At 34.7% G+C, this 12865-nt stretch overlaps 1 protein-coding gene across 1 annotated transcript; it reads left to right on the top strand.

Annotated features, from left to right (window-relative positions):
* Positions 1-1500: 1500 nt before the first annotated feature.
* On the top strand, positions 1501-2712 carry LOC139885167 (MYB-like transcription factor ETC3). Its single transcript, XM_071869111.1, has 4 exons — positions 1501-1516; positions 1950-2030; positions 2283-2370; positions 2586-2712. The coding sequence occupies exons 1-4, from the start codon at positions 1501-1503 to the stop codon at positions 2710-2712; spliced, it is 312 nt and encodes a 103-aa protein (XP_071725212.1).
* The last annotated feature ends 10153 nt before the right edge of the window (positions 2713-12865 follow it).

Genomic DNA, 12865 nt, shown 5'->3' with positions numbered 1-12865 from the left:
GATATTCCGATAAAGTAATTAATTATATATTCGATAGATGATACACCCAAGGACTAATCAACGAAGTTTTGAAAATCAAAAGATGAAAACTTACATTTTTAATATTTTAATTAATAAAGTTGATAATTTCATATATTGATCACCTCCCCTAATAGTAATTAAATGGAAGAAAATCGTTTGAATTATTGGAGGAAAAAGCGAATTAAATGGAAGAAAATGTCAAGAAAGTACAACATATTATATCGTGTGCTGTTTAAATGCAGAGATGGTATGGTATGTGCTTTATTCTATTTTTGATATCTGCAATCTTGTCCTTTTACAAAAGAGATATCTATATCCATGACAAACACAATTTCTTGTCAGCTATATAAATAGTAGTAAATGAAAACGAACTATCATTATCATCGTCATCAATTGCTTCAATTTTTATGTTTTCCAGAACCTCTTAAAGGCTTCATATACACCTTTTAATGAAAAGCATAGAAACAAATGAAAACAACCAAACCATCAAAGACAGAGCTAACTATAACTCAAAGGAGATTTATTTAATTGATAGTAGAAGAGATGAATGAGATACCACACGTTGCATAAGTTTAGAAGAGAAAGGATCTACTTTTCTATTTTTAAATTAATTTTTTGTTAATAATTAATATTCCATAGAGTGAAAAAAACTTCATTTTTTTTTATTTTGAAAAATTAAAAATATATATATAATTGATGAGAGTTATTCATAATAAATATTTAAGGTCTCTTGTGAGTTCGGAGAGTCAAATTCTGGTCATTATTTTATTATTATAAATATATTTAATAACATGGATAGTGACCCATTTAAGGGAACTGGCTTTGGTGATGGTTGCCTCTAAAAGGCCCTTTCCTGATTTTGTACTTTGGGGTCGATCTACAGGGACCATCAAATTAAAAGGGCCATTATTCAGTAATGTATACCATAGTATAATACCGCTGAATTTGACTATTCTTCTACCTCTAATTCAAGGGTGGATTTTTTAGAAGGAAAAGAAAAACCAACAACCCAACAATTTCAGATTAAATAAACTATTTGGATTTGAGTTTTATGTATTTATGGTCTGCAGTAAAACTACTGTATAATTGAGAAACAAAAAAAAAAAAAAAAAAAATCTTTTTTGTAAGTATTGTTTATTACCATCAAAATATATGAATCTTTATTTCTGCGAGAGTAATTAATTAGTTATTATTTCATATGAAGACAAACTGGATTTAGGTTTTTTTGTATAGAGTCTAAAGTGGCTGTCTAGTCAATTAATGAAACATTAACTGAACCTAAAAAAAAAACAGATACAGTATACTACTGGTATTAATTAACCGGTAATTAAAGTATGATTAAAATAAAAAAATCAAACAATATGTTGAAACTGAAACCTTGACTAACTAACAAAGTCAAAAAAGAAGTCCATTTGGTATCCAACAAATCTCAATTTTACCTCTATAACCAAACCATTATCATGTTTACACAAATGCATAATGGTGAGGTGTGGAGGTATTGTGGTAACTTTTCACGAATAATGATAAAATTTGACCTTTGTTTAAATATTTATATATAGCTAACCGAGGGGACAACTATAAGGTCAACTCAAAATTGTATAGAATTTGTATGTTTGGTAGGACCTGTTCGTTCGTTGCTTTGCGTTGTTCTTGTTCCTAAAGGAGACTTTGGCTTAGCTAAACTTAGCTTTCAGTTTTCACAAACAGTCCCTTCAACTTTCAAGCTCTTTCCTATCTATCAAAAATAATTTTTCCCTAATTCAAAAAATAAATTAATAGAACACTGAAAATATATATTTCATTTTTTTTGTTTTCTTTCTAAGATTCTTTGTTGGAAGTAAAACTATTAAAACCCTTGTCAAAAATCTTCAATTCCACCATTATTTCCCTCAATATCTCTCTCTCTAACTACTGTTCATTCCAAAAAGAAAGTTACTTGAACAATTTGGCCGGAACTAATGATAAGCGTCGCCGGAAACAACCCAAAAAGGGTCGTTGTTCATCTGAAGGTAAACTCTCAATGGGGTTTTGCTTTTGATCAACAACAATTCATTATTCATAGATATACCATATACGAGTTCGTGTGTTCATTAATTGTTTTCACCAAACCATCTCTTTCTGACTTTTAATTTTTGCCGCGTACTTTTCTAAAACTTTAAGGAAATGTTAATTTCCTTTTTTGTTAGTTGTTATCATGACAATTTTTATCTTGTCTTGTATATATATATAAGTGGTAATTTTTTACTTTTTATATTGAGCAGAAGTGAGCAGTATAGAATGGGAGTTCATAAACATGTCTGAGCAAGAAGAAGATCTTATTTCCAGAATGTATAAGCTCGTTGGAGACAAGTATGTATGCTTAAAGCTAGCTTATAATTAGTAGTAAATTTTTTTTGAAGAAAAATATATATGCAATTAGTAGTGAATTTAATTATTAAGTAATTGCATTTTAAATATTATTCTTAAGCCACGGCAAGATTAATTGTAGCTTCATAGTTATATCAAATTGCTTAGTTAAACTATAATTTAATTAATTTAAATGGAAAGCATATGTTTGGATTCAGGTGGGAATTGATAGCAGGCAGGATTCCAGGTAGGAAAGCAGAAGAGATAGAGAGGTTTTGGATAATGAGACATGGTGAAGTCTTTGCTAATAAACAAAAGAGCTTATTGAGATTTAATAATAATTAATTAATTAATTTTTAATTTGTCAATTTGTTATTTGGATTTATTTTTTTTAATCTAATTCACCCACTTCATTTGGGGTAAGATTTTTTACCCGGTGTACTTATATGCATATCTCAAAAGTTTTTGTTTGAAGGTGAGCCTAAAAGGAGCTTATATGTGACTTCTGAGATGAGTATTTTATTTTTTGGTTGACATATTTGACCAATTTGTTCCAGATATTGATGAGTGCGAGCCCATTGTTCTCTGTATATTTGGTGCTTATTAAAAATTGCTGAGCATAAAAGTTCGAATTTTACACGTACCAGGCAGACCGTTAATTAATTAATGATACATTTAAAATTTCATTTTCTCTTTTTACCCACTTTAGGACTTGATTTAATTGGTGAGCATTCCCTTCCCATTCGAAAGGTCGGAGTTCGAGTCGTGCAGTCCGTATAATTGTAATGTAATAAAAAATTAATCTCGGGATGCTAATATTCTATATAATTTATTGTGCTGTGCAATTCATATCAGGATCATGTTTCCTACACCGTCTCACCAAATGTAATTCATAATGGTTTTCGTATAATATCAGTACTCCACGAAATAAAACATAATAGTAATTGAACTTTATTTGTGAGAATATATTGATCAGGTTGAGTTTAGCATCAAAATGAAACTTATCGTGTTAAGTATGAGAATTGATAGTTAACTAGTTAAGTAGATATGTATAATACGGATGGATCATGGATGGTTCCAGTTTGGTACCCCATTTTGAGAAAACGACAAATTGAAAAATGGTAGTACGATAATTAATATTATAATAAAGTATTTAGGGGTCCGTCCGTTGGAGGGGATAATTTCTTTTAAAAATTATTTAAACGGATTTTATATATAATAATCATATCATAATTTCTATTTTAGAAATTCGATAATCATCAAAATGAAAATAAACTATCCAAATAAACATAAAATCTATCCAAATTTAAAAATAAAAGACCTAAAAAATTATCTACATGATCACGGGTCATCTCAATTTCTGAATACTTCTCCGAATACCACATTCACCGATCGAAAAACAGTACAACAAAAGATTTAATCGATCGAAGGTTGTATTATGCAATAAAAACAGCTGCCTCTATATTAAAAAATAGCTCAAAATTGATTATATACCCATTATCTACATTATTGAATCTAAGAGAAGGCACCTCCACGACTTCAATATCGATCAAACCTGTTGGGCTGAATGTACTTTTTTTACGTGCAATTCCTCTTTTTCTTCATGTTGGAGTTGTTTCCCTATTATTTCAATATGCAGTTTCTTTTTAAAATGATTAATTAATGTTATAATATATATGAGATAGTTGATATTAGAAATATATTTTTAATCTTTTTAATTGGGAATTATATTTCTATTTGTGAACTTTTTTGGAGTTTTTACTTGGAGTTGAAGCAATAGAAACTTTGCAATCTAAGAATAAAATAGGATTAAATATTAAAGATTTTTATTAATTGATTAAGCATTATTAAAATAAATTTTTAATTTTAATTTTAATTTGAAGATATTTTCTGAAGCATGCACAAACAATAAAATCATTTTCTGGTCTACACGATAAAGGTATGCATGTCTTCCGTCACAGTGTTCGTCGTTCGATCAAACATGAGATGTGCAATGGATTAGGCATTATTATTGCTTCTGTCACGGTGTTTGATAGAAAATTATATCAACATGTTCATCCTATTTGACGATCATGCGAACTGATATAATAAAATTAAAAGAAAAACTAAGACTTGCTGGTCAAGTAATTAAAAAGCGGTCCAAAAAATTTCTTGTCAGATATATATACATATTCTTTTTGTTTAGTGCAGCATCTATTCCCCATTATTATTTATATGCATTATTGATGTACAATGGTGTTATTACTTGTGTCGCAAGTTTAAGTATCTAACTATCTTCAATGAAAAGGTTATCATAAACATGTTCCTGAAGTCATATGGATCTGCATAAATAATCAATATGTACATCAGGAGAGCAGATCGAATTCTTACACGGTGTCCAAGAAAATCCTAAATTTAATAAAAAAAATTACAGGAGCCGTCTTGTCAAGGTGTTGTTTTTTTTTTTTTGTAAAGAATGGATACACGACAAAGGCATGCACTAAAAGAGAAACTAAGAAGATAGGTGTTCATTAATATAGTTAGCAAGTTAAGATTCCTTGTTGATGAGATAATTTTGAGCGCAAAAAAGATGCTAGTACTTTCCTAATTCTATCATGAAAAGGCTTTCAAGAAATATATTTACTCGTCAAGTAATTAAAAAGATGTACAAAGACTTGCTTAACTATGCCCCGTTATTATTTATTTGCGACTGTTAACTAATTCCTAGGGAGTATTTATATTTGGAGATTTTTTCACTCTAACGGACTTTAACACATGCCATTAAAAATAATATATATATTTCTAAATATAGAGAGTGAATTACTTGTGTATAATGAAAAATGGAAAACTAAAATTTGAATTTAAAGAGAAGTATTTTTAGAAGTTTAAGATTAATTAGAAAAAAAAAAATTCCTAACGAAATCTAGAACTGTTTGTTTGGTTCATCAAGGCTATTCTTCTTTCTCAATTTTAACTTTAATCGATTTGGAGCGGACTTTGCTTGGCTTTTTCTCTGTATCATCCTCGTCATCAGATGAAATATACATTGCTCTTTTTTTTTTGTTGGATTTGTCAGTTGTCGGAGCCATGTCGCTATCTTCTTGGTCGATATCCTACCATACCAATTTAAAAAAATTAAGTTCATTATATATCTTCTTGTCAGTTTATTATTTGATATAGATTTAATAATATTTAATGCAAATAATTATTATATAATTTTTTTAATATATATTTAAATTATTAATTAGATGCAACTATTATTATCTTTGTTCTTCCAAAGATTTAAGACGCGAACCTTAATCTTCCAATCAATACGTCCGGGACAAACATCATCGATTTGAGAATATTTTGATGTCATCCTACAATAAAACGATCTATAATCAAAATATGGAAAAGATAATTATTTCTCGTTGATTACACAATAATAGAATGTTATTATGGTTGCGAAAATAATCAATCACAAAAAAAACAAAAAAAAAACTTCTCCTAATTAAAAAAAAACCATCGATCACAAAAAAAACAAAAAAAAAATTTCTATTTAATTAATTAAATAATTAGTAGTTGTTCTGATGAGGAAAAAATACCCTACCAAATCGTACAAGAAACTTTTGTTCTTATGGATGTGAATTTAGAATGGTGCATATAGCTATATATATACTCGTAAAAAAAAAAAATAATAGAAATCTCAAATGATTAGAAGAATAATTAGATATGGTAGAAATGAATAATTGATAAAATTTTATTAAAAATCATTATTTTATCAATTTATCTAATAAAATAATATTTAATGCTTACCATGTTTTCTAGATTTGTAAACTTTACGTACCATAATCCTTATTAAAAACTAGTATCTACATGTATTTAATAAACATGAAAGTTTGACATCTGAATTAAATGAGTCTTGATTATTTTGATAAAGCTAAATAAAAAAAGCTTTTATTTCAGTTTAATTAATGTGAGATCTTCAATTTTAATAATAATTGTATCATGATCTAGAATAATATCTAAGTAATTGATATATGATTAGAAATAATTAATTGATTGAATTTTATTAAGAATTATTATTTTATTGTGTTTTTATTTTTTAGTTAGAATAGGAAAAAAATATCAAGTTAGAATTATAACTTGATTTTTAATTAATCTCAAATTTAATTCCTAATTAAAACGTCATGTGTCTGGATGTTGATTTGACAATAAATTTACAATTAAATTGTAATTGAAACAAATTGAATAAATTGAAAAAATTCTCTCTATTATATATAAAGAAAAATTCTCTTTATTGTATATAAGATAAAAAAAAAAATATTATAAAATTATGATAATTCTATGTGTGAAATTTTAAAAAAAAAATTATTTAAAAAGTATAAAAAATGATACTATTTTTATCTCAAAATAAATGTAAATTTTTATATGTAACGGAGGGAGGGAGTAGTTCGTAATAAATTGAGTTTAAATTTTGAAGTTATGTTAAAAACTATGTACTTCCAATCAATGTCGATACCAGTGTATTTTCGATACCACCCAAAAGAGTATCGGTGCTTCAACATGGTAAGTCGCCATATATCCGATCCACATATATATATATATATATATATATACAGCTACCTCTACACCGGAGCGAAATTTTAGGAAAATTGAATAAGATTGCGCCAGTTTCCTTAAAACTCGCTAAAATATACTATTCCTCTTCTTATCCATTCATTTGTCCCGTCCTCTCTATTCATTCACCAAAATAAAATTAATAAGAACCGCCATAAAAAAATGCATCAAAATAAATAAATAAATAAGAACCGTGATAAAATGATTAAAATATAAACCTTTTGATATAATTAAATTGGTTTCACATGATTTTTTATGTTCTTCTTTACAGAAAAATTTGTTTGTTGATGAAATAATTGGTATTTATATTTTTGTAATTAAATTCGGTTTAAGAAGTTAGAACTCATATACATATGATAGACTCTTTGATCAACAATGGAATCGAAATTTTCTTGAAAAAAGAGAGAACAAAATAATGACGAAATGGGCTCAATTAGTTATTATGGGCTACTGTGTCTCGTATCTTTCACAGCGTTTCGATGAGCTCATGAGCCTTTCACCAGCATTGTGCTTATCCACATAGCTGACCAGGCTTATTATGGCTGATACCCACCATGATAAGCAACCTATTTAAAAGTTAGATATTAATACAAAATGCGCCTACTATTTTCACAAATCGAACCCATAAGTCACTGAATTAAACATTTTGCATTTAAATACCCTCTATGAACCCGTTATTGTATGGTCTCAGCTCGACTCCGCCCGTGGTTACTGTATATCTTCATAAACAATTTCCGTTCAAGAGATTACTATCTCAAAATAATTACTACCTCCGTCTCAAAATAGATGCAAATTTTTCAATGCAATTTGCATATAAAAATTTTGCATCTATTTTGGGACGGAAGGAGTATTTAAAAAAATAATTGAGTGCATTAAAACAATCACAATCATCGAGAATAATGTGGAGATGTACGTCTTAACACTTGACATGGCAATGGTATTTACAAGCATGCGTTCAATTCAAAATAAGAAGAAATACGGCGTCCTAATTGATTGGATGTCTCGACAAACGCATAAATCGATGATATATATTTGGTGTGAAATAAATCAAGGACCACGGCAAGCAAAAGCAGCCAGCCACAAAAGAATTAAGAATATTGTTAGTATGAACAGACCCAGCTTTCCATATTATGCCGAGCTTTTTCTAGAGCAAATCCTACATAACGTTTTTCTTCCTCGTCTTTTCTTCCTCTTAATCTCTTTTCACTAACCTAATTATATATTAATAACACTCAAATGTATCTATTCGGGCGAGCCCTTCTTGGTAACCCAAATTGATATGGAGGGCCGAAGCTCCAACAAGACCCAATATCAATGAATCCCACGATCCAGATACAGCAAGTCCCGAGGCTCGAGGGATAGCTTCGCCTCGCCCCATAGTCAGCACAGGCACTAGAAACACTCTCCTACGATCTCCAACTTCCCACTATCTAACTTTTCAAGAAGAACGTGGTCTCACCCCACGTACTCTAGCAACCTTCTCTGGGCAGCACTACCATCCGTTCAGAGCTCTCGCCTCTAGCATTCGGGACGTGCCACACGACAAGAAAATAAAACTTTCCAACTTCACACACGATGGATCAAGACTATTGGTCAGGGTGGGGGAACCTCCAATACTAAGGTTGAGGATCTGAAATGTTTTCATCCGTTCAAAGCATTCGCCTCTAGCATTCGGGACGTGCCACACGACAAGAAAATAAAACTTCCCGACTTCACATACGATGGATCGACAGATCCAGAAATGGCTATTCAAAGATAAGTCAATGTAATGAGTTACAAGCAGGCTACAAATATAGATATGTGCAAATTATTTCTTACCCGGCTGGATGAAACGCTCGAGTCTGGTTTAAAAACTTACCCCTGGGATCCATCAACAATTTCTCCCAACTAAGAAAACTCTGCATTGACCATTTTGACGCCACTCGAATGACCGAGGCTGAGACGTATGACCTATAGTTACTGAAGCAGTAATAGGGCGAGATAGTGAAAGACTTTTGAGGAGATTCACCCAGTACATGCACGAGATCCCCAATTTACATCCCGAGATAGCCATCCACGCCTATCGAGCCGGGGTCCAGGATAGGAAAATTTGCAGAATAAGCTAAACAAGAAGTATCGAAGACGTAGGATGAGGTCTCGGCCATTAACCAGGAATTTATCAAGGAGGCAGAAGGAAAAACTCTTTATGGACTAAGAGGAAGGAATTCCATGCCACCCACAAAGGCAAGGAACCCGTCAAGGAAAGAATCTGGGTCTCGGGACAGGAGAAACAGTCATAATCAAAGGTCAGGATACAGAGAGCCACCTTACCACAGCTTGCGACAGTATGAGGATTATATCCCGCGAGGAAATTTTAGCAGCTCACTTCGCCCCGGGCAGCTCTTAGCCGAAGTGAGGCATGCTGGGCACCACCACTTGCGATGGTTGTCCATTCGGACAACCGGAATTAGGACAAGTATTGTTACTTCCACAGAGATCACGACAATCTTACAGATGAGGCAGGTCTCTGATTAGGCACATTGAAGAATGGAAGACGGACGGGCTCTTCTCTTATCTGCTGGAAAAAGGGAAGACCAGCGGGTCAAGTAGGCAAAAGGAATCTGAGAAAAAGAAAGCACGGAGTCCTCCCCGACACCAAGCTTCAGGCTCGGGCAAGGACAATCGCCCCCAGGGTTTAACAAGGAAATCAGGACAATCAAGGTTGTCAATAAACAGGCGTTTGAGACTCTTATTAACGTGAATCTCCAGTTCAACTACCCCGACACCCATTCTACCACCACCCGAGACTCGGGATAGGGCTCATTACCCGACCTACACAACCGCTGACGAAAGCTCGAGCTCGATTGAAAAAGAGCCTCTGTTGGATGATTACATAGTCAAAGAGGAAGTCAATGAAGAAGACGAGGAAGCCCATGGAAACCAAGAGGAAGAAGACGAAGAGGATAGAGGAAATGAGGAGGAAGGAGTAGAAATCCACTATGGTAATGAACCAGAGTATGTCTCTGAACCTTCTGAGGATGAGGACTCTGAGACAGACAAGCCACCTTCTCAAGAAAATTGGCTCGATGGATGCCACTCAGAGATCCCGAATGACTATCCTGATGTAAAGAAAGCTCAACCATACTACTTTCAAGATGGGGAAAGAAGGTACCCACTTACTTTCGATGAACATTAACTCCCTGACGGTAGTTACCCGAATCCCAAAAAGACTCTTCTGTAGATGATGATTTTTGTAGTAGTCTCGACTCATGTTCACTGCAAGGTACACCGGGTCTTCCTTGACACGGGCTCAAATGTCGAACTGCTACCAGTTAGGTACCTACCTAACTTCGGTCTGACCACTGATCACCTAACTCGAGCCAACATGACTCACATACTCGAATGTGACGAACAACCCCTCAGATTGTTGGGAAAGATCCGGCTTTCAGTCACTCTCGGTGTAGCTCCGTGCCTCAAAACAGTTATACTTAAGTTTTATGTAGTTACTGGGAACCATGACAAGAATTTGGTGTTCGGAAGGATAGCCATAGTCAAATTCGCCGCGATAGTTGACACAAACCAGTTTGACCATAAAGTTCCCCACTCCTCGGGGTATAGCAGTGGTCCAGGGAATGGACACCTCTGCTAGCAAATCCAGTCGCAGAGTTCTCAAGCAGACAATGAAAATTTGATAGGTCACCCTGTGCAGATGATGCTGATTACGACAGGCCGATCATCCAAAGAACTATTTGGACCGACACAGGCGAGACCCTCTTCCTCTCAACAGAAGACTTAGCCATTCAGAAGGTCGAGCTAAGAGACTCCGGAGAACCATCCCCAGATTCAGATAATCTCGAACCAAGCTTAAATGGTTGGAATAAACCACTCGTGAGGAAGAGATTCATCAAAGTTGAGATCATGGCCCCTTCGAGTAGTTCATAACAGAGAAATCAAGCTACGATGACATTTGGCACTTTGGACGCCAAGAACATCCCGCCACCAGATCAAGATGTAAATGTTGAACCTTTAGTGATAGGTTTGGGTATCAACAAGATATGGCTGCACAAGGTCTTTGCTAACAGCGGAAGTGCCCGAGACATCATCTACTATGATGCCTTCAAGTTAGGTCTGGATGAGAAGAATTTAGGAGCATACGATGGTCGTCTTTATTGCTTCAACAACATGCCAGTTATCCCCAAAGGTAGAATGAAAGTTCCAGTCTTCATCGGGACCACTAAGTAGAACTGCGTTGTAGAGCTTGACCTTGTGGTCTTCGACTCACTCTCTCCTCACACTATGATCCTGGGACAGCCAGCACTCTACAAACTCCGAGCAGTGATCAGTATGTGGGAGCAGACCATGAAGTTACCGACTGACCGAGGCATCGTTACGTTGCACGGGGAAGGTAGCGATCCTCGCCCCGAGTATCTCGATTTCATTGCAGGAGTCGAGCAGGTTCCCAAGAAAGCCAGAGTTGAGGAGAAATCCAAAGATGAAGGAAAAGCCATCCCACCAGAAGAGTTGGATCCCCGGGTCTCGCCAGCGGACAAGATGATTGGTGTGGTCAAAACCATACAAATGGACCTATCCGATCCCACCAGAGTTGCTACTATCGGGGCAGATCTACCAGAAGACTTAAAGAAAGTTATGTCTAACTTATTACTGTAGTACAAGGACATCTTCGCCTGGTCCACCCACGACATGCCAAGTATAGATCCCGCCATAATCTCGCACAAGCTCAACATTGATCCGACCATGAAGCCTGTGAAGCAGAAAAGGAGAAGGTACGCCAATGAGAACGAAGATCATAGATGTTGAGGTTGAGAAGCTGCTCCAGGCGAATCTAATAGATAGGGCCAAATATCCCGAGGGGGTTGCTAATATTGTACTTGTACCAAAGCCAAACAAAAAATGGAGTCTATGAGTTATTCTCTCTCTAGATTTTGGAAAGTGAGAATTAACAGTAGGGCTCCACTAGCATTTATAATCACTCACTCTCATCCTCTGACGTGGCATCTCTACCTAACACTCGTCCCTTGGTATCCCCGTCGAAAGTGAGTCACACCCACAATTCAAATATATGTGATCATTATAAAATCTACCCGTCATGACCCCTACCACTCGAAGGAGGAGTAACTCAAGGAAGATTCCTTCACCTCGGAGCAGAACAAGACTATACAAACTCTTCGAGCCCACTCACATTTGAAGACTTCATTTCGGGGGGAGTAGTTGATAACACCCAAAATGTATCAACTAGGGTCGAGCCCCTCTAGGTAACCCATATTGACATGGAGGGCCCGAAGCTCCAAGAAGGCCCAATATTAATGAAGCCTACGATCCAGATACAGCGAGTCCGGAGACCTTCGAGGCTCGAGGGATAGCTTTGCCTCGCCCCATAGCCAGCACGGGCACTAGAACCACGCTCCCACGATCTCTAACTTCCCACTATCCGGCTTTTCAGGAAGAACGTGGTCTCACCCCACATACTCGAGCAACCGTCTATAGGCGGCACTATATAAAGCCTAGTTGACGTCAGGTTTGAGATATAAACTCTTTTTACACTCACTCTCACTCTAAACACGCTAATCTCTCTAAACCCTTATTGACTTTAGCTTCGGAGTGCTAACGTCGGCCAGCCCGACCAAATTCTCTTTGATTTCAGGCGACATAAAGTACAAGTGAAAGCCCTCGAGACTCTTTCCATTTTCAGGAGAATTATATACTCCATTAAGTTTATCATTTTTATAATTGATTTGATGTTAAAGGAAAATATAGTAGAAATGTTGGTCTACATATTATATATGGAAAAACTGATATCCCTCCTTTTTCAAAATGATAAAGAAAATACCCTTCTTGTTTTCAATCGAAGGAAAATATTTCTCTTAGATGATTACGTCAAACAAAAATATTTCTTTGTCGTTAAAAATTGCCAGATGACACC

Source organism: Rutidosis leptorrhynchoides, unplaced genomic scaffold (assembly GCF_046630445.1).
Source record: "Rutidosis leptorrhynchoides isolate AG116_Rl617_1_P2 unplaced genomic scaffold, CSIRO_AGI_Rlap_v1 contig84, whole genome shotgun sequence".
Lineage (NCBI taxonomy): Eukaryota > Viridiplantae > Streptophyta > Magnoliopsida > Asterales > Asteraceae > Rutidosis > Rutidosis leptorrhynchoides.
This window is presented reverse-complemented; position numbering and strand designations above follow the sequence as displayed.

Bases quoted from the DNA above. Each gene is read 5' to 3' on its own strand.
- LOC139885167 (XM_071869111.1), top strand. The intron at 2,031-2,282 runs GTAAACTCTCAA...TATATTGAGCAG, and splicing joins GGGTCGTTGTTCATCTGAAG to AAGTGAGCAGTATAGAATGG. The intron at 2,371-2,585 runs GTATGTATGCTT...GTTTGGATTCAG, and splicing joins TATAAGCTCGTTGGAGACAA to GTGGGAATTGATAGCAGGCA.